A 19,839-nucleotide genomic window follows, 5' to 3' on the forward strand; every position below is an offset into this window, starting at 1 on the left:
TAGAAACAACCAGTTCATCTACCATTTCCAACCCAAAGCAATACATAGCACTCTGGAGGATGGAATGATAAACGAGGCCAAATGTGAAGAAGTTCTTCCAGCAAGCAGCATGGCAGTTGCCACTGCAGGCTTACAATAATGCAAAGCACAGTAATATCCCATTGAATTCACTCAACATCCGGCATAGCATCATCATTGCCATCCTCCTCCCCATCCTCCTCAGACTCATCCAACTCCATGTTCGAATCATCCTCCCACGCCTGGGCAATGAGGTCTTCGTCTTCCTCGGCCGCGATCACAGCCTGCTGCTGCTGCGGTGTCAGCGTGTCAAAAACAGCCCGCATAGCATGGTGCGGTCTCCAGTCACCCTCTTCCAGTGGCACACTTCCCGCCAGGGTATCGAGGCCACCCGGTGGCGGCATGGGCCCCTGAATCCCACGGCTACCACCATCGTCATCATCGCTCATGTACAACTCTTCTACAGTCGGGACCAGATTCCGCCCCGTAGCAAAGTCGACGCAGCCCCACGCCACCATAGGCACCAGCAGCTTGTCTACACCAAGCTGCCTCCTCACGCACTCGGCCGCGACGAGCTCGTCGGGCTGGACGAGCGGCGCCCCGCCCCGGCCCCAGCCCTCGCACCGCGTAACCCCAAACAACTCCACCGGCACGCCGGCGATGGGCAGGCCGCGCTCGATCTGCTCCGGCGTCGCGGTGCCCTCGTCAAATAGTAGCTGTAGCCGCAAAAGATCGAGCAGGTCGGCGACGAAGCGCCTTCGACGCAGCAGCTGCCAGAGCACGCGCACGCCGCCCGGCTGGCCGAGCATCAGACGACGGAGGTCGGGGGTACCAGGACCCTGTATAGCGTCGTTGAACATGAGGTCGAGTTTGAGGAAGAGCAGCTGCGCGGTGAGCAGGTCCTCGTCGGCCCAGGCCCGGACGAGGCCGTGCCGGCCGCGGTTTGTGGGGCAGTCGGTCAGGGTCCAGAGCTTGCGGATGGTGGAGCGCGTCGAGGGGGGCACGCGGTGGCCCTTGCGGGCGAGGCTGGCCACCACGTCGCGGGCCTGGCGCTCCCGGACGAACAGCATGTTGATCCAGGCCATGCCGAGGCAGAGCTTGGAGCCCGGGCTCAGCTGCAGTGGCGCATGGCCTGCGGAGCTGCCGCGGCTGAGGACCATGCGGCTCCAGGGCGTCGGGTTGTCGATGTCGATCCCGCGGCGGAAGTCCGGCTGGGTGTAGTCGATAGCGATATAACCGCGGGGGTTGCGGATTAGAAAGTCGCGGTACAGCTCCCAGGGGTAGGCTCTGGCGGCCGTGGGGTCCAGGTGGCAGGCCAGGATGCGACAGAAGTAATGCTCGTTGGCGTCCCAGTTGGCGTGGAAGACGCGGCTGATGGAGTAGACGGTCAGGATGTCCCGTGGGTGGAGGTACTTGATGAACTCAATTGCGAGGACCGAGTAGGAGGCGAGGGAGCTGATGAGATCGAAGCCGTTAGAGGGCTGCTGAGTGAGTATGTTCCTCCGGAACCCTGGCCGTGACTGTGGTTGAGGTTGGGACAGGGCCTGGAAGGAGAGATCCCCCTGGACTGAGCCGACTGTCGGTTGCGAGGATGTAGGGGCTGCAAAGTATCTCGTGTTGACCAGCAGCTCCGAGCTGGCTATCCGGCGGCGTTTGTACAATGCTGCAGCATCAAGTTTCTTTTCCGACTGGATGAGCTGCTGTAACTCGGAGGCCAGGGTCATCTCGCCACCGTCAGGTATCACTGGTAGGGGAGGAATCGCAGGTGGTATCTGACTACCGCCCTGAGCATCTGCTTGTAAATATGGCTTTGCTGTCTTTATTGGCGCCGGACCGGTGGATGGATGTCGGTCATTATCAGAGACTCTGGACTTTGTCTCTGTCTTATGACGACACGGTAGCGGATCGTCGGGTGAAGCTTGGTCGAGCTTGGCGCGAATAACCGCCAGCATGTAATTGAAAGGGTCATCTTCTCCCGATAGCTCTTCATCGTTCTTGTCGACCTTGTCAAGCTGTTCAGTAGTGGAGCGGTCTTCCTTCAAAGTGCCTGGATCCGGTTGTTGACGTCCAGCGACATGATCGCTGTCGATGATATCCATGATGGCTGGCAGTGGCTCGTCTATTTCATGTGAAGACGATCAAAAGAATTCTGACAACTGTTGTGTGAGCGATGGACATTTGACAAGTTACACGAGAGGGCTGATAAGTTTGTGTCGTCGACAATTTAAGGTTGCAGCCAACATGACAGACGTTTGTTGGTGGGAACCGTCATTTGGTAAATCAGAATGAGCGGAAAGTGACGGATAGGTGAAGGGAATGTTAATGTACGTACTGGAGGTATACTCCTGCTTTCGTGCCTCCCAAAAAAAATGCGATAGACTCCTAACACCATAGCTCGGCCTATTTATCATACGCAAGTGAGTACAGCAACTTAGCGTAGCTGGCCCGGATATCTTCCAAGTTTGTGCGACATAGAGTAAAAGCCCCGAACGAAACACAACCTTGACTGCTACTTTCAATGGTATTACTACTGATGTCCTCCATAAGTCCATCTCCTCACCGACCCAACCAATTCTTCTTCAAAGTATTTTCCATATCTTTTGCTCCACTCTCCCGGATAAGGAACACAAACGCTGCCGCTATCGGTAGGGGAAAGAAGCATTGTACCTGATTTATTTCACTTTACAAAAGTGAACTCCAGTCGTTTCGATCGACAACCCGATTTCGGAGCTGGACCGTCCTCTAGGGGCCCAGCTCGTCCACCGGCAGGTCGGCGTCGTCGCGCTTAACGATCGACTCGGCAACCTTCCAGACCTGAAGCAGGTTGTCCTCTGCCGCGCTGCACACCATCCACGGCTCGTTGGGGTTCCAGCTGAAGTCGGCCAGATGGTTGGTATGACCTCCGTGCATGAAGAGCCTGTACGTTTATCTAAAGTCAGCCAAAAGTCCTTCATGTTAGTCCAAATCTAGGCAGGCAACTCACAGTTCTGGCGGCCCGTCCTCGGCATCATCTGGTTGTTGCTCTTCGCCGACGCGGCTCAAGTCCCAGAACAGAATGCGCCTGTCGTAGCTGCCGCTGGCAAGAATGCCAGCCTCGTGCGGGTGCCAGAACACCGATGTCACGGCATCCCGGTGACCCTCTAGGGTGTGAATCTTGTCCTTGACATTTCGCAGATCCCATAGGCCGATTGTCTTGTCGGCCGAAGCGGTTGCGACCAAGAATTCGGACGCGGGGCAAAAGTCTAGTGCGTTGATGGCGTCTGAGTGGCCATTCTTGGCGACCAATGCCGCCTTGTCGTTCGATTCCTGCCTTGTGTCAAGAATCTGCAGAGTCAAGTCATCCGAGACGGTACCAATGAAGTGCTTGACCAAGGGGTGATATTGCACGTCGTTGACAACTTGGCTGTGGTGTGTGTACTTCCTCTTGGGCTTCAGGATACGGTTGTTGGGCTGAACATCCTTGAGATCCCACAGAAGCACCGTCTGGTCACTGCTGCCGGTGACAAGGCAGCCTTCGTCGTGAGGGCTCCAATTGAGGCCGTAACCTTCGGCCTTGTGGCCAACAAGTTCATACTGGGGGTTAGGAGTGCCGGAGGGTTGCAAGCTGTGCTTGGTCCTGTCGAAGATGAGGATCTTGCCATCGACGCAGGCCGTCGCTATGATATCAGGGTTTTGAGGCTGGTATCGGGCCTTGTTGACCTCGCCCGGGTGGTCGATCTTCTGGGTGATGTTCCACTTGATAGCGGCCGCCTCGCTTCCCTTGCTACCACCGTAGCCGCCAATCTCGCCGCGGTCTTCGTCGTAGTCTGCTGGGTTTGGCTGGACGGCCTTAGGAATCTCGACCTCGGCGATCTGCAGGTACTCATCGGTGGCTCCTGACGTGTGCGTGCCGAGGAGGACACGGTGAATGCGATAGTTCTTGCCTTCAGGCTCCTTTACGTCAGGTAACCACTGCACGGTCAGAGTCGGCCATGCAAGGGCGGTGCTTTTAACGGTTCGCAAAGTTAGCGCCGGTGTCTGATGACAGCAAAAAGGACAGAAGAGGGTATTCGGCTCACCTGAGGATCATATCATAGAGAAAAGGGCTATTCTTCTTCCATGTCTTGTACTCTGATATACCAAGTCAGCAACTAAAGCGCGCAACTGAAAACGATACCAGCTAGCGAAGCCTCGGCTTACCTTCGTTGATTATCCTCTGCTCCTGGTCAAAGTCTTCCTCTACGTCCATTTCTGTAGCGACTGGTTAGCGGGGTCTATGTCAAAGAATTGAGAAACGGATGAACAGCCACTGACCATCGACGTCCATGGCTGGAGGAGGTGCCATTTTGGTGGTTGTGTATCAGTAACTGAAATACAGTCGTGTACAAGGTTTATTGATGCAATGGCCAATGAAACTCTTCTTTGGCAAAAATATTGTCAGAAACCCCCAAAGTTCGCCGACTACAATTGCGATGCTAGATAGACTACTTGGAGATGATTTTGGGGATGGATCGTTAGATCAAACACGCGCACCGCGGGTCCAAAGACGCGTTAACGAGGCGGTAAATGGTGGCAGAATTTAGAGTTGCTTTGGCGGCGGGGTCTGATTGGCGCTGAGGCTCAACTTTGAGCGCCAGCTACGTCGTCGAGGATCTATCTGGCTGGGATTGCTTTACAGTAGTTCGAGAATGTGATTCTCGCATATGACTAAATTTAAATTTTACCCGTAAGAAACAGCAAAAGGTAGAAATAAGAGTCAGAGGTTTGGTGCAGATGTCGTAATGTTTCCCAAGCGACATGCCGGCAAGGACCACGTCGATTTGTGGATGTTGGTAATGGATGGATGTTGCTGTGAATGACAATGCAATCAATCAATCCCTTGCTCTCCTCCGCGCTTGGTTCTCCAGAGTCAAAAGTGCCCCACCGATGACTGTCATTTAGCCCCACAACAGCTGCGATGCGCCGCCACCCGCTTGCCGCCCTTTTCACCGTCGCGCATTTGGGTTGCTTGCGACCACATCTTCTTTCTCCGCCTCAATCGTCTTTTGGCGCCAACGAGGGATCAGCAACTTTTGCCAAGTCTTTTGCTCCGATCTCTTTTCATTTTCAACTTACATCCTTTCGGGCTGTCGCGGTTGGATTGTTACTGTTCATTTTTTCCTTTCTCACCGTTGCGTTTGGCTTGATCGCGCATTCTTTGTTTTGCGACGTCGGGTCTCTCCTTGCACTTGACGTTGAAGACGGATCTAGTCGACATCCTCCGCGCCATACTGCAAGCCTCCGCCAAGAGTACCGGAATCAGGGACCTCATTCGGTGTCTTGCGCTTTTTTACTGTTCGAAAAGCATTAACCAGACTCCCGCCCATTCATTCTTCGCTATAACTGCCAAGACCTTCGGTCGCCGTCAACATGGGTGTTCCTAAGTTCTTCAGGTGGCTCTCTGAGCGTTACCCGGCCATTTCGCAATTGATCGCGGAAAACCGCATTCCAGAGTTTGACTGTTTATATCTCGACATGAACGGCATCATCCACAACTGCACACACAAGGACACGCATGATACGTCCTTTCGCTTGAGCGAAGATGAGATGTTTATTCGCATCTTCAACTACATAGAGCATCTTTTCGGCAAGATCAAGCCCAAGCAGTTGTTCTTCATGGCGATAGACGGTGTGGCGCCTCGCGCCAAGATGAACCAGCAGCGCGCTCGACGTTTCCGCACTGCGCTGGACGCCGAGGTGGCTCGCGACAAGGCTGTTCGTGAGGGCCAGGAGCTTCCCAAGGAGGAGCCGTTTGACAGCAACTGCATCACGCCAGGGACAGAGTTCATGGCAAAGCTGTCTGAGCAGCTCAAGTATTTCGTAAACAAGAAGGTGTCAGAGGACACCGAATGGCAGGGCTGCGAGATTGTGCTTTCCGGGCATGAGGTTCCGGGAGAGGGAGAGCACAAGATCATGGAGTACATCCGCAACGCCAAGGCTCAGCCGGACTACAACCACAACGTCCGACACTGTCTGTACGGGCTTGATGCCGATCTTATCATGCTGGGTCTGCTAAGTCATGACCCCCATTTCTGCCTCCTCCGTGAGGAGGTCACCTTTGGCAGGCAGTCCAAAAGCCAGTCCAAGGAGCTCGAGCACCAGAACTTTTACCTGTTGCATCTGTGCATTGTAAGAGAGTATTTGGAATTAGAGTTTCAGGATCTCAAGAAGGATGGTAGGATGACGTTCCCATTTGACATGGAGAGGGTCATTGATGATTTCATCCTCATGGCATTTTTCGTTGGAAACGATTTTCTTCCTAATTTGCCGCATTTGCACATTAACGAGGGCGCTTTGGCGCTCATGTTCCGTCTGTACAAGGAGATATTGCCCAAGTGCGACGGCTACATCAACGAGGGCGGCCGAGTCAACCTACAAAGACTGGGCCTCCTCCTGGAAGGCCTTGGAGAAGCTGAGCGCAGGTTCTTTGAGGTGGACATGCAGAATGAGCATTGGTTCAGGTCTAAGCAACAAATGGAGAATTCTGAGGCCGCTCCAGTCAAGTCGCGACCCAAGGGTCAACTCCAAGTCACCACATCGCAAAAGAATCTCTGGAAGCACAAGATCAAGCCTTTCATCACGAAGCGATCACAGACGCCGCTCAACCTAGGGACAGGCCTCAATGCAGCAGACCGCAAGTTTGCACAGGAGATTGCCGATAGTTTCCGCCTCACTTACGAGACTCTGGTTGACGACGAAGGAAACAGGGCTATTGTACTCTCCTTCCCGAAGCTACCCGACGCGTCTGGAAATGATGACGACGATGATGGCTTCGAGGAGGAGGGTGATGCAGCTGCCCACCGTGAGATGCTCAAATACGATCGCGCCGCTGTCGTAGATACATCTCCCGAGGAGGCAAAAGCTGCCATGGAGGTCCTCTACCAGCAAAAGTTCCAGGAATGGAAGGACAAGTATTACTCTGAAAAGTTCGAATGGACAGCTGAAACCAAAGAGCAGGGACTGCGAGAACTAGCAGAGAACTACGTTCAGGGTCTTCAGTGGGTTCTGTATTACTACTACCGCGGCATTCGGTCGTGGCCTTGGTTCTACAAGTTCCACTACTCACCTATGATATCGGACGTCATGAAGGGTTTGAATGCCGACATGAATTTCACACTCGGCCAGCCCTTCAAACCATATGAGCAGCTTATGGGTGTTCTTCCAGACCGAAGTAAGAAGATTGTTCCCACCGTTTATTGGGAGCTCATGACCGACCCCAACTCGCCCATTATCGACTTTTACCCCCGCGATTTTGAGTTGGATATGAACGGAAAGAAACAGGAATGGGAGGCGGTGGTGAAGATTCCTTTCATTGATGAGAAGCGACTCTTGGACGGAATGGCTACCAAGAACCATCTCTTGTCTGACGTGGAGAAGTCGCGCAACGGCTTTGGCGTGGCTCTCAAGTTCACTCACGACCCGAACTTGGACTTCCAGTACCCATCATCACTGCCTGGTATCTTCCCCGACATTCCGCATTGTCGCTGTGTTATGAATATCTTTGAGCTGCCTCCCACCGAGGGCCTGGAGTACCTTCACGGACTTACGGACGGCGCTCTGTTGAACGTATCTGCACTGGCGGGATTCCCTAGCTTGGCTACACTGCCCTACACTGCTTCATTGGGCTTCCATGGTGTCAACGTGTTCCAACAGGAGAGCCGTAATGAGAGCATGGTCGTTACGCTCTCCGACACCGAGATGAAGACAAAGTCCTCATCGGCCGTCATGAAGCTCGGACAGCGCTGCCATGTTGGCTATCCCTTCTTGACAGAGGCCAAGGTCGTCCGTGTCTCCGACGAACTATTCAACTACACACTGGATGCAAACGGAAAGGTTGTACAGACTCCTCACCAGCACAAGGAAATGGAGCAGTTCCACACCAAGTCTCGACGCATCGAAGAGTTTTACAGCAAACGACTAGGCATCCTTATTGGTGATGTCGAATCTCTGGTGCATGTGGAAATGCTCAAGGGCTTGATCAAAACCGAGGAAGGTGCTACTATCAAGGAGTACGGCGAGGTTCCCGGTATGGAGACAGACTATGCACCACAGGTTATTGTCGACGAGGTGGTCAACGAAGACGAGCGATTCATCGAGCGAGCCGCTCTGCCAATTGAGGAGGAATTCCCACTGGGCTGCCACGCATTTTTCTTGGGTGACTACGCTTACGGACGGCCATTGGAGGTCGTCGGCCACAAAGGCAACAAGGTGGATGTCCGGGTCTCGGTCCTGAAGAAGCCCGAGCCCGACTTTGCCAAGAATATCATCTTCCAGGCGGAACGTAATAACAGATACGTGCCGTCCTATGCCGTTGCCAAGAGCCTTGACCTTCATCCCCTCGCTCTCAGCAGGATAACAGCATCATTTTTTGTTTACACAATGAAGGGCAGCTTGAAGGTCAACTTGGGCCTGAACCTCAAGTTTGAGAGCAAGAAGCAAAAGGTGCTCGGGTATTCAAGAAAGTCGGGTTCAGGTTGGGAGTTCAGCCCGGCCACGATTGGCCTGCTCGCACAGTATATGCAGAATTTCCCGGATCTCTTCGCCGGGCTCAAGCGACTTCCGAGCGGCAACGAGATCAAGGACACAGACATCTGGCAGGACGAGAAAGTGGCTCAGGCACGTGTGAAGGAGATTGGCGCCTGGCTCAAGACGATTGAGACGAGCAAGTTTGAACGCGTGCCGCTTGATGCCGAGCAGCTCGACTCGGAGGTCGTCATGGCGCTGGCAGCGTCCACAGACCAACTCAATCTCGCGGCCCCTGAGTTTGAAGCCAAGGGACTCAACGCGGTACCCCGCAGTGCGCTGCTCAAGCCCGAAGACGCCGAAGTACGACTGGGCAACCAAAATTTTGCCTTGGGTGACCGCGTGGTGTACGTTGCCGCGTCCGGCAAGGTACCCATCGCGGTCCGCGGCACCGTTATCGGCATTAGCCGCACGCCGACTGCCAAGCTTCTTGACATCGTTTTCGATATCACCTTCATGAGTGGTGGCAGTCTGGGAGAGCGATGCCCAGCGTTCCGTGGCCAGACGGTTGCCTCGTCCACAGTGCTCAACCTGACCAACAGGCAAGTTGTGACGGGAAGCAAGGCCACGCTCGCGCGGAAGCCTCTCGCTCCGTCCGTTACCACACTCTCTGGTGGCGTTAACGGTGCCAATGGATTTAAGCAGATGAGGGATTCGCCGACACCTCCCCCGCTTAGGGGCTCTTGGAGAGGTGCTTTGAACGGAAGCAGCGCTAACGGCGGCGGACGTGGCAGAGGAGCTCCGAACGCTGGCCACAATGGGACTCAGGGCCCGCGCAACGGTGGGCCATTGCAGCACAGCTCGTTGGTGTATAGGCCCGCACCAGGAGCAGATGGTCATGGACAACAACAGCAGCGTGGAGGCCGCGGTGGTGGACGCGGACGTGGTGGTCTCGGATATGACAACGCCGCAGGCCAGGCAAACGGCTACTCCGGTCACCCCAATGGTAGCGGCGCGGGCGCTTCACCGATGCCGGCACAATCATATAACAACGTGCCGCCGCCCGCAAGCCTGGACGCACCGTCTGGTCGTGGTAGGGGTCGCGGCCGTGGGCGTGGAGCTCGTGGCGGGCCAAACATGGGTGGTCGAGGTGGGCAGAGTGGACGTGGGCGCGGCGGCGGCGGTTCAGGCCCTCCGCGCGGCGCCTCATCCTAGATGGATGGCGTGTCGTGATAGTGACTGGGGACGGTGTGCAAGGGGGTCAATTTTGGTTTATGATATGTTCAGCTATCCCCCGAAGCGGTATTTTCTTCTTTCTCGTCAGCTTCTTACATTTTATGCCTGAAATTTCCTGTCCTATATTGTATAGACAGGGAAGCTATTTTGGCGCCTGGACCTAGAGGACCATTTTCAGCAAGGCTGTGCGATTCTTGTGACATTTATCAATACAGCGGGAATGGTTTACGAATAATCTTATTGATTGGGGAAGCACTAGAGTGTTATCTTGGGGTTGGGTGTTTGGTACAGAGAGATCATATGAGTCATAGATGGAGCGACTCGGTTTTGATGTAGAGGCGCTCATTCATGCCCGTCATGACAGATACATTCAACCCTACTAGAAATCAAAGTCATTCACCACTATATTTGTCTAGGTGTTCTGTTAGCAAATCCAACAAAATTATATATTGGCACCGAAAATATTATAAATGCCTTGGCAAAGTTCTACCAAGGAAATGACATAAAAGGATATCTGAGCCTAAATGGAATATTTATACTCTGCGCCAGCATGTTTGTGCAGGAGAAACAAGAAGCCCCTTGGCAAACCCTTTTTTTAAAGAAAAATTCCAAACACATGTGTCTATCTCATGCCTTCTTGGCCTTGGGCGTCTCCTTGACCTTGATGGCGGGCAGGGGAAAGGGCTTGCTGAGGCCCTTGTCCATGGCCTTCCACTTTGCGATGTCGCGGACCTGGTTCCAGGCGAGGACGCCGACCCACGGCTGGACGTTATAGTGCAGGCGCAGGCGGACTTCGGGGGTCTGGGCCAGCTTGCCGGTCGGGTGGGTGATTTGGTACTTGGGGCGTTGGTTCTTGAGCTTGAGGATTCCACTGTTTTTTTTTTTGTTACACGTGTCAGTAAGGATAACGTATTAAAGAGATTCTATTTGAAGCACAAGGGGGAAAAAGAGTACTAACCGGCTCGGATCAATCGTCTTGCCCTGGGCGCTCTTCTTCAGCTTCTTGAGCGTATGCGGGCCCAGGTTGGCGAGGTGGTCGGAGCTCGGGCTGGTGATGATGCTATCCCAAATGACAGCCTGGTTGGCGGCCGTCACGTTGCTGCTGTCGCTGCTCCTGCTGCTCCCGCGCTCATCCCACTCGGCCGTGACGTAGACAAAGACCTGCTTGGTGTTCCAGGTGAAGAGGCTAGACAGGTCAGCCTCGAGGTCGAACCGTATCGAGGCGTACTCCTCCTTCTTGCTGCTGTAGTAGTGCGGGCGGCCCTTGTTGACCGAGACGCTGGTGGGGCGGAGGGTCGGGGCGGTGGGCGTCCGCGCCGCGAAGAGGTCGGAAACGGCTATCACGGCCGCGACCACAAAGGCCACCGTCGTGAAGAAGCCAAAGGTGTTTTGGAGCCGGACTAGTGAGGAGTGCATCGTGGGCGTGTGTGTGGGTGGGCACCGGGGGAAAAGCCCGACTGTATGGGGTTCCTGTGCTTTTTTATTTTGTTTTGTTCTCGTTGTGGATATTCAACAAGTAACTATCAGGTTTCTGTGTTTATTTGTTCAAATCCAAATGTTCAACGCGAAGGATTTGTTGTCGACTTGGATTCGTCGGATCGCAAGATTTTGATCGTATAGTTTGGCGGTCGTGGTGAGGCCACGTTTGGGTGGAGACATAAGGGTGTAATTCGCGACACTGGATTTAGAGCTTACTGCGTAGGTGTTACTACTTACAGGCAGGGATGCAGGGTGCAAGGCGACGGAAGATGCACGCGAACAGCGCGACCCCACATGCCCCACGTCCCTTGAATCGAATTGGATTGAATTTTAGACCGACCTAATTAGTGACGTTGGAGAATACGTTGGCAATCTTATTAATATACAAGGTAGAACTAGAACACTGGTATCGGATTAGTGTACATTACAGAAGGCCACCCCTTTCCCCCTTTTCTCAAGCGCCTTGGCTAGTGCACAGGAACTCTGACACCTGTCTGATGTGAAGGCGGATGAAAAGAGCCGCAATCATTCCACCACTGATCGAATATTATCTAAGTGGCGCTGTTGAAGACTTTCCGAACCAAAAAGCACCATCGTACACTGCCATGAAGAACATATTTTCCTGTTATCTGCCCAGTTGTTCTCCATAAACTGACAGATATACCTCCAATTTCGTCCTTAAAGCGGCGTCAATCGTCCAAGTCATGTGCAACAATTTCGCTCACGATTTGCAGAAGCCATCCTCAACGAGATAGCAACTGATCTTGCCGGTAGCTCTTCTCAATTTTGACCACAGAGATTGCTTGTCGCGATTATCTGGATAGCATGTAGTCAAAACGGGAAGCCACTAACTCGCAAATATCGCTTTGGACGCAATAGTTGGAGGGTGTAGACAGCCAGTGTCAGGCCATAACCCAAATGCAACTGTGGGGAAGAGCTGCAGAGTCCTGAGCTAGTTGTCAAAGCCATCATGTGCAATGTTATCGCTTTCGAGCCGCGACCAGGCCTAGCAATGAAAGACAAGGCGATACTTCACACCCCGTTCTGTGCAAAGTAAAAACCTTTCGACGTCCACAAACATCGCAGGGACCCTCATCACTTGCCCCCAAATACGCGATCAAGCTCAGCCCCAGGGTCATCATGATCCGGCGCCGCCATCTCGCTCGGCCCGTCCTCCTGCCCAGGTCCGGGCCCAGGACGCAAGCTCAACCCTTCCATCCCATCAGCCAGCTTCCTCTCCGGCTCGAGAATCCTGGCCTCACTGTCGAGCCAGCCGGGCGCGACGCGCCTCTTCTCGGCTAGCTCGCGCGCGCGGATCCGCTCTTCAAGCTCTCGCAACTCAGCCTCGGCGTCGGCCTGCAGCTTGGCCACGTGGGCCTGCAGCGCGCGGCACGACGCCACGATGTCGTCCGGGTGCGCGGCGTGCCCCGTCCCCGAGACGACGTAACGTGGCTTGTCGGTCTGTTGCTGGTGGTCGTCGGCACTCGGGTTGCCGCCGGTGGATGAGGGCGGTAGCGATGAGGGCATGGCGCGGTAGGTATATGGGAGCGTTGTCGCCTGTGGGAGTTTAATAAAGGGTGACACGGTGAGCGGCACCTGCTCTAGCAGGGGGTGGGATCCTGGAATGCATAGTTTTTGTTAGTCGGATACGAGGTTATTGTTCGTTGTGGAGGTCGGGGAGGACTGACTGCTATTCATGGCGATAGTGGGCAATGTGACGTGGATGCAAAGTTGCTTAATTTTGTTCTCCAACCCGTGTTGATCAGAGGTTTGACCTTGTTGAAAAGCTCGCCGTAAAAACGTTCACCTAGGACAAGAAGCATATGATGCTTCCGGAATTGGTTGATCCTAGTGGAGGTTGACACCTACTTGTACACTTGGACGTGATTGAATGAATCATGGGGATTTCCCCACAGATGGCGGGGCGGATACTCCCGATGTCACATGGCGATAAAAGCTAAATTGACCCGATAAGAGCTCCCATTGCCAATTGCATGCTAATCGTGTCGAGGAAGCTCCAAACTTGCGGCGCTGTTGCCCCGCCAAACTCACCACAACCAAAACTTCTGCTTGTGTACTTTGCAAATAAAACAAGATCTATTTGCGCAACAAGCTCGCAACCAACCACTCTGCTTACCCCTGACCGTTCAATCGAAAAGCATAGCTGCACCACCAAATATGGAAAGCCCGACCGTCCTCACAACAATACACACGCCGCCCAAGGTGGACGACTTCACCCCACTCGCGGAGCACCAGGAGCGCACCCCGGCCACCTTCTTTGGCGGCAAGCCCGTCCTGCACTACCACGCCGCATCCGCAACAGTCCTAGTCCCTGCGTCGCAGAAACGTAGCCTGCCGATATTCAGGACTGCAGATGCGGCGGCGGGAAGCGACGACGACACTGAGGTGACCGTTGAGCAAACCGTTGACGTCTTTGTCAATTCCTCGTAAGAGAAGCCGTCTTGCTGAAAAACAGCACACGCCGTCCAGATCCCTAACTTGCTAACCACGTGTCCTTGCACCAACACCCCACAGGACACTCACACTCTTCAGCCAAGACGCCACAGTCGGGGTACAGATCCCCTATCCCCAAATCGGCATCCATGCCGTCAAGACCCTCACACCACCACCGGCTGCGCCGTCGCCGACAGCAGGAGCAACATCAGCCGTCTACATGCAGCTGGACCTGCAGGCCAGCGGCGGCGCCGACGACGACGACTTCAACACGGTCGAGCTGACCATCATCCCCGCGGCGCCGACCACTGAGTCAACCCCGGCTCTGTTCGCCGCCATATCCGCCTGCGCCGAGCTGCACCCTGACCCCGCCGACGCCGATGATGACGACGAGGACGAAGATAGGATAGTATTTGAGTCGGCCGCCGGCTTCGAGCCGGGATCGGGTATCTTCAGGGGCGTTAGCGACGGCGGCCTGCCGCCCGCCATGCCCGGAAGCTCGGGTTGGATCACAGCCGACAATGTCAACGAGTTTTTCGACGAGGACGGGAACTGGATCGGCGGCGAGGAGTATGATGCCGAAGAGGGTATTAGCGGCGAGCTGGGCGAGGGCGCCGGCCGCGTAAGGGGCAGGGATGAAGTTTCAGGGGCTGAGCAGCCGGCGGCGGCGAACGGTCAAGAAGGCCGGAATGGACAGCAGAATGGGGCAGAGGGTGAGGATTCGGAAAGCAAAAGGCAGCGGACGGACTGATGCGCTTGCTGTGTAAGCGAGGCTAGGACTGTGTAAAAGCAGCAAAGGTTGCTCAAAAGGGTGTAAGTTTTTGATAACGATAACGAATGAAACTGACCACCATAGATACCCAATCAGTATAGTAATTCGTTTTTAGTGTCGTCCAGAGCATACAGAGAAAAACCTTGGTGTCCTGATCATCACTCATGTTTTGCTCATGACGCTCCAGGTCATACCTTTTCTTGATAAACCCGGGCGGGGATCAGTGACGAACAACTCATTGCCAGAGCAGAAGGAATATGGAAAACGTGGAAAGCATCATCATTAGGAGTAGGAGCGCATGCACATCTCGGGAAATTCTGGACTGTAATTGGGACAAACGTGATAAGCTGAAAACAACGCGACTGACAGCAAGAATATTAAAGACTTAGCGGAGAAAAATGTCGTCGCCGAAACAGAAAAATAAAACCAATCCTCCCTGGAAAACCATAATATTGAAGGCCACAAGGTTCGTTGAACCCCCTCTTCTTTTTTTTTGCTAGCCCATCCCTTGAGGCTTGCAAAGACCTTTTCCGAAACTTTTCTTTAGCCCCTTTTCCGTCACTCCCCTATTTCTATTATCAGAACACACACTCTGCTATTTCCTTCTCACGGGAAGTGGGACTTTGAATTTGACGAACAGGATAAAGGGAGACAACAGTGTTGCAGAGATGTACGATATGTTTTTGTCTTTCCTTCTCCCCCACCAAGAGCACCGAACAAAATTCACAGTCTGTTTTACTCAATGGACGCCAGCCAAAAAAATACCCGCCCATTCCATCCTTTGTCTGAGTAATGCCTGATTGCGCAAATGCCAAAACCCTATGAAAAAGTACCGACCAGCCGGCCTCCGCCCCGGTGCTCCCCGCCCGCCAAAGATATCATTCGCCAATAGATTGATGAAACAGCAGAACAAAATGACAAGAAAATCACCGCCCCCGACACCAAGCTGTGGCCCTCCGTATGTTGCTTTGTGTGACAAGTGAAATGTACGATCTCAAGAGATATGTGAGAGGGGATGTGTGTAAGTGTAAAAAGAGAAAAAGAAAAAGAAAATCAAATAAACCAAATAAATCAATAAACGGTCGGCGTAGATAAGAGTGCGGTTTGATGTTGGCCTTCGCAGTAAGCTTGTACCCGCTGATGTAACGGTTGAGGGTAGAAAGAAAATGGTCCAAACTTGGTAGGCAAATAAATCGCAAGATGCGTCTTCTTCTATGTGCTTTGCATGCTTCCAAGTAGCTGCACCCCAGTTGATGAAGAGAAGCAGAAGAGGACAAGATACAAAACAAAATGAGAAGAAAAGTGTATAAATGAGGATCCCTAGGCCGATCGAAAGATGCGTCGTATTTTTGTGGAAGAACTCTGGTCTTGTATGGTGTGTAGCAGATTAGGTAAGGCCGTTTCCAACTTCCATATCCTGCTTAGGAAACTCGGAGAAATGTTGATCTTACGCGGGCGACTTGCTTGGAGGCGCACCGCTTCCGTTCTGCCTCGAGTCGTTTGCGTTGACGCTCAGGCTTCCCATTCCGGATGACAGGAAGGCAAAGGGATCGTTCTCGTTATGGCCGTAAAAGCTTGAAGGACCAGGCCCCGCAGAAGCAGGTCCGTTGGATGCCGACTGAAATGCCGCCTCGGCAGCGCGACTGTCAAAGGGTCCAGCAGAGTGAATGCCAGGAGCGGGAGTAAAATGGGTGTTCAGGGACGGATACGGAGCGCCACCGCCAGCGAGGCCGGACGGCAGAGCATATGTGCTCGGCGGGCCACCATATGGTTGACCGTAGTTACCGCCAGATTGATAACCAGCACCACCACCTGAGAACGGGCCTGGACCACCAGGAGTAGGGCCTCCCATCGAGGCAGGGCTCATGTAGTTTGAGGGCGGCTCGACCATGGGCGAAGGGTAGCCCGAGTCACCGACAACGGCAGCTGTGGCACGGCTTGCACCACATCGCAGACAGCAGACGTTCTTGGCGAAGTTGTGGTATCCGCAAATTTCGTTGCCACACTTCCAGTCACCCGCACGGAAGGGAACGACGCCGCCACCGCCACCCATACGACCACCTCCATGCATAGGCCCGTGGTGACCAACATGGTGCTGAGGCGGTGGCATCAGAGCCGGAGGGCCATAGCCGCCGCCGCCACCACCTCCTCCATATCCGTAACCCATGTCACCACCTGCAGGTCCATTGTTACCGGCCGGGTACGAGCACCGGAAGCAAGCCGTCCGCCGTTGGAAGTTAGAGAAGCCGCAGGACGGGCAAGTCCAGTCGCCAGGACGCGGCCGGTTCTTACTGGGTGGGAAGGGTGTGAGAATCTCTGCCGCGCGGTCAAGTACACGGCTGGATGAGGGTGACACCTCAATGGCCTTTTCGTTCAGAGCTCTACCATTCATGCAGAGGCTTTCAGCGGCCTGTATGACAGTTCATGTTAGTTTCATCCAGACTATACGTTGTAGGCAAATGGCCGACTGTAGATCGACAGAGCTTCCAAAACATACTTCTTCGTGCGAGGAGAAAACGGCGAATCCCGTGCCAGTAGGCTTGTGTTGTTCTGGGGTTCGCAGTGTCCAGAAAGCAATGGGACGTCCACCAAATTGGGTGAACCAGCTCTCCAATTCCGACTGGGTGGTGTCGTGAGGAAGTCCTGACATGTGCAGAACCTTACTTCGCTCCGAAAGAAATGCGCGGACGTCAGCGCGAGCATCGAGAGGCCTCGTCAAAACATCCGGGTGATCCTGCAAAGGTTGCGATTTCCTGATCAGGCCACGCAGCACGCGGGCGAGTGTGATGGCCTCATCCATAGCGCGCCTCGGCGAGGCCGGAGCCAACGCCTGGAGATGAAAGGGCAGGTTGTGTTTTATGGGGGCGCTCGACTGCACCGCCTCTACTTCCAACGCGGCACATATGTTGGTCAAGGTGCTCGTGGCGAATGTCAACGCCTCGGGGTGGTGCTGAAGCCATCGTTGGTATTCGGTTCGCAGGTCGAAAGTACGGGAGTGTTGCAAATACGGTGGCAGGACCACAGACTTGTCTCGTGCTTCCCTGGGGAGCTGCACACGGAGATCCCAAGCCTCAAATGTGACAAAAACGAAATCGAGGTTCTGCGACGTCAGGTGCTCCGAGGCAAACGCGTCGAAACGATTAATTGCGTCGCGGAAAGTGCCTGCGTTACGCACATGTTCCCAAGTCAAAGTCGTCAGGCTAGCTATATGCATGAACAAAGTTAATTGTCAGTAAAGCCGAATCGCAGTGACGTGATGCATGTCCCGCTCTCTCCTTCAATGAATGTACCACAATAGCCATGGTGTCCCGGAGAGCTCTGTGGTGAGATGGAGAGCGCGCCAAAGCGTTGATTAACTTACTGCAAAGAGGGGTTATCGGTGTGTTGACAGGCTTGACGAGAACACTCTCGTGGTGTAGCTGTGAAACTCCCTGTCAGATACTAGCCCTGCAAACTATAGTTGTGAAGAAACCTCGTCTCACCTCCTCAAGAGTCTTGGCGTCCAAAAGAATCCAACCAAGCTCTATAACCTCGGCCGAATCCTTTGTCACGTAGACTCCGTGCTCGTCGCAAGTAGTGGCGGCGTGAAGGACCACGTAGCGGTCCACCGAGAGAGGCGTCTGCATGCCTTGCGGGTTTGCCATTATGGCCGGCCGGAGCAATCGATACCGAGTGGGCAGGTCCGGTGTTCTTGTTCAAGGTCGCTCGAGACTGTCATTCGTGGTGATTTTGACGTTAACTCCAAAATCCCCCAACCCCCTTGTGGTCTTTTATGTCGTTGCAGGTACGGCGCGGCTCGGTAAAGTAGCCCAGCAAAGCTGGTGAAGCGCAAAAGAAAAAAAGAGAAACCTGAGGCGGAAAAAAAGGGACCAAAAAAAAAGTTGAGTAAATGACTGACTGTACGCAGGCCTCTTTCTGCTGATTTAAACAAGGTCCGGTCGGGTGACTAAATAAAAGCGTCCAAACACCAAGCAATGCCAATGCGCAAGGCTAAGGGAGGTTATGGAAATTGACCAAAACGACAACGTTGGCAGGACGAAGCTCCAAAAGCTGGGTTTGCAGCAGGGCCAGTCGGAAGTCGGGAATTTCAGGCTTGGAACGTCAAGCAAATGAATGAACAGTAGGGACCCAGAAATGCGTGGCAGGCAAGCAGCGCCTTCAATCGAGTGGCCTCGAATTTCTTCTTCCAAACGAAAAGGACAAAACTAGCACAGCGCGCGCACACACACAACGCACACGCACGCAACGCAACCCTTCGCCAACGACTCTGAGAATTAGGTGCTAATGCAAGAAAAACGAGATGGGGCCAGAGAGAGGCGTTGGGGGGTGAGGTGGCAAGCGGAGGATGGCGACACAATAGTCGAGTCGAGTAGAAAAAGGAGCGTTGGGAAAAGGCAGACAAGGCAAAGAAAAAAAAAGCCGGCCGTGGTCGTGTTTCTTTCTGTTGCAATGCTAGACGTGGTGCGTGGGGACAGGGACCGCGCGGAAAACGGGTCGGGTTCAACGGACCACACCTTCCCTAGAGCACACTCTTCTTGGGCTGTCAATAACCAGGGCAGGTCAAGTTAGATTTGGGTGTGCTAGCTAGCATCCATGGGAGATGTTATGGGGTGGAGGAACTGGAGGTTGGTCTTGGCTTCAGCCAATTGCACACAACGTTGATGTTGCGTTGCGAGGAGCTTCTTGGGGGTTCGGGTCGCGGGCAAGAAGCCGAACAGTGGACGGGGAGGTGAGCCGGCACAGTACAGTATGGACTGAACAAGGAAAGAGCCAGAGGGAGCCCTGTCCTGCAGTGACATTCATGCCTGCCTAGCCCACCTATCATTCTATTATTCCGTGCACCTTACGAATACCTGGCTACATTCACATACTGTACAGTGCTACTCGACTTTGCTAGCAACTCGCCGGTGCTGACCTGCCTGCTATTTTTTGTTTGGTAGTCTGTCGATAGCACGCACGTAGCAAAGAACGTTGAAAAAAGAAAAGAAAAAAAAACCCCCTGATGGCCTCCAGCTTGTCACGCGAGTGGACATCCGGCCCATGAATGCCAGGGCAGGGCCCCTCCCAACCGCCTGCGCCGTCGCATTTGGCCCATTCAACACTGCTGGGCTAAATTTCCGGCGGCTCGGCAACAGCTCTCTGCAATTTACAGCGTAGCCCCTTGCGGGCCCTGGCGGTCTTCTCGAAGATGGGATGGAAGCCAGGGTGGTAGATGGTTAACTGCTGGGTGGAGGAAGATCAACGTGCAACAGTAACCTGCTCTAAATTATGGCACGGGATTTGCGCTGGCTAGTGCGCCTTCCTGCTTCGCGTACGGACACGTGTGGATCTGGATAGCTCTACAGTACAGTACAGCCTGTGCCTGGACGATAAATAAGGGGAATCTCTTTCACTGCAGT

At 53.9% G+C, this 19,839-nt stretch overlaps 7 protein-coding genes across 7 annotated transcripts; 2 read left to right on the top strand and 5 right to left on the bottom strand.

The window, feature by feature from the left end:
* Positions 1 to 94: 94 nt before the first annotated feature.
* On the bottom strand, positions 95 to 2,117 carry MGG_07322 (uncharacterized protein; the record flags this gene model as incomplete). The annotated part of the gene is made up of 1 exon (XM_003715508.1): positions 95 to 2,117. One exon carries the CDS (start codon positions 2,115 to 2,117, stop codon positions 168 to 170), a length of 1,950 nt encoding a protein of 649 aa, XP_003715556.1. The 3' UTR covers positions 95 to 167.
* Positions 2,118 to 2,277: 160 nt separating this feature from the next.
* On the bottom strand, positions 2,278 to 4,526 carry MGG_07323 (histone acetyltransferase type B subunit 2). The gene is made up of 5 exons (XM_003715509.1): positions 4,312 to 4,526; positions 4,198 to 4,248; positions 4,077 to 4,128; positions 3,002 to 4,003; positions 2,278 to 2,935 (listed from the first exon to the last, which is right to left on the bottom strand). Exons 1-5 carry the CDS (start codon positions 4,340 to 4,342, stop codon positions 2,761 to 2,763), a joined length of 1,311 nt encoding a protein of 436 aa, XP_003715557.1. The 5' UTR covers positions 4,343 to 4,526; the 3' UTR covers positions 2,278 to 2,760.
* Positions 4,527 to 4,995: 469 nt separating this feature from the next.
* MGG_12403 (5'-3' exoribonuclease 1) lies at positions 4,996 to 10,217 on the top strand. Its single transcript, XM_003715510.1, has one exon. The coding sequence runs from the start codon at positions 5,407 to 5,409 to the stop codon at positions 9,712 to 9,714; it is 4,308 nt and encodes a 1,435-aa protein (XP_003715558.1). The 5' UTR covers positions 4,996 to 5,406; the 3' UTR covers positions 9,715 to 10,217.
* MGG_07324 (uncharacterized protein) lies at positions 10,142 to 11,424 on the bottom strand. The gene is made up of 2 exons (XM_003715511.1): positions 10,694 to 11,424; positions 10,142 to 10,606 (listed from the first exon to the last, which is right to left on the bottom strand). The coding sequence occupies exons 1-2, from the start codon at positions 11,149 to 11,151 to the stop codon at positions 10,363 to 10,365; spliced, it is 702 nt and encodes a 233-aa protein (XP_003715559.1). The 5' UTR covers positions 11,152 to 11,424; the 3' UTR covers positions 10,142 to 10,362.
* Positions 11,425 to 11,520: 96 nt separating this feature from the next.
* MGG_07325 (uncharacterized protein) lies at positions 11,521 to 13,086 on the bottom strand. Its single transcript, XM_003715512.1, has 2 exons — positions 12,903 to 13,086; positions 11,521 to 12,833 (listed from the first exon to the last, which is right to left on the bottom strand). The coding sequence occupies exons 1-2, from the start codon at positions 12,910 to 12,912 to the stop codon at positions 12,310 to 12,312; spliced, it is 534 nt and encodes a 177-aa protein (XP_003715560.1). The 5' UTR covers positions 12,913 to 13,086; the 3' UTR covers positions 11,521 to 12,309.
* A 145-nt stretch (positions 13,087 to 13,231) lies between these two features.
* Positions 13,232 to 14,935, top strand: MGG_07326 (uncharacterized protein). Its single transcript, XM_003715513.1, has 2 exons — positions 13,232 to 13,661; positions 13,750 to 14,935. The coding sequence occupies exons 1-2, from the start codon at positions 13,393 to 13,395 to the stop codon at positions 14,417 to 14,419; spliced, it is 939 nt and encodes a 312-aa protein (XP_003715561.1). The 5' UTR covers positions 13,232 to 13,392; the 3' UTR covers positions 14,420 to 14,935.
* MGG_07327 (asparagine-rich protein) lies at positions 14,709 to 19,097 on the bottom strand. Its single transcript, XM_003715514.1, has 5 exons — positions 18,339 to 19,097; positions 17,923 to 18,151; positions 17,802 to 17,859; positions 16,938 to 17,644; positions 14,709 to 16,850 (listed from the first exon to the last, which is right to left on the bottom strand). Exons 2-5 carry the CDS (start codon positions 18,082 to 18,084, stop codon positions 15,888 to 15,890), a joined length of 1,890 nt encoding a protein of 629 aa, XP_003715562.1. The 5' UTR covers positions 18,085 to 18,151; positions 18,339 to 19,097; the 3' UTR covers positions 14,709 to 15,887.
* Positions 19,098 to 19,839: the final 742 nt, after the last annotated feature.

The sequence above is a fragment of the Pyricularia oryzae genome, chromosome 2, assembly GCF_000002495.2.
Source record: "Pyricularia oryzae 70-15 chromosome 2, whole genome shotgun sequence".
Classification (NCBI taxonomy): Eukaryota; Fungi; Ascomycota; class Sordariomycetes; order Magnaporthales; family Pyriculariaceae; genus Pyricularia; species Pyricularia oryzae.

What these genes read in the sequence shown, in the direction of transcription:
- MGG_07324 (XM_003715511.1), bottom strand. Translation starts at nt 11,151, where the DNA reads ATGCACTCCTCACTAGTCCGGCTCCAAAACACCTTTGGCTTCTTCACG. An exon ending in AAGACGATTGATCCGAGCCG is followed by an intron (nt 10,607 to 10,693) that starts GTTAGTACTCTT and finishes AAAAAAAAACAG; the next exon opens with TGGAATCCTCAAGCTCAAGA.
- MGG_07323 (XM_003715509.1), bottom strand. Translation starts at nt 4,342, where the DNA reads ATGGCACCTCCTCCAGCCATGGACGTCGATG. An exon ending in GCAGAGGATAATCAACGAAG is followed by an intron (nt 4,129 to 4,197) that starts GTAAGCCGAGGC and finishes TTGGTATATCAG; the next exon opens with AGTACAAGACATGGAAGAAG. An exon ending in GAGGACGGGCCGCCAGAACT is followed by an intron (nt 2,936 to 3,001) that starts GTGAGTTGCCTG and finishes ATAAACGTACAG; the next exon opens with GCTCTTCATGCACGGAGGTC.
- MGG_12403 (XM_003715510.1), top strand. Translation starts at nt 5,407, where the DNA reads ATGGGTGTTCCTAAGTTCTTCAGGTGGCTCTCTGAGCGTTACCCGGCC.
- MGG_07327 (XM_003715514.1), bottom strand. Translation starts at nt 18,084, where the DNA reads ATGGCAAACCCGCAAGGCATGCAGACGCCTCTCTCGGTGGACCGCTAC. An exon ending in ACGCCAAGACTCTTGAGGAG is followed by an intron (nt 17,860 to 17,922) that starts GTGAGACGAGGT and finishes GGAGTTTCACAG; the next exon opens with CTACACCACGAGAGTGTTCT. An exon ending in ACCGATAACCCCTCTTTGCA is followed by an intron (nt 17,645 to 17,801) that starts GTAAGTTAATCA and finishes TCATGCATATAG; the next exon opens with CTAGCCTGACGACTTTGACT.
- MGG_07326 (XM_003715513.1), top strand. Translation starts at nt 13,393, where the DNA reads ATGGAAAGCCCGACCGTCCTCACAACAATACACACGCCGCCCAAGGTG. An exon ending in GACGTCTTTGTCAATTCCTC is followed by an intron (nt 13,662 to 13,749) that starts GTAAGAGAAGCC and finishes AACACCCCACAG; the next exon opens with GACACTCACACTCTTCAGCC.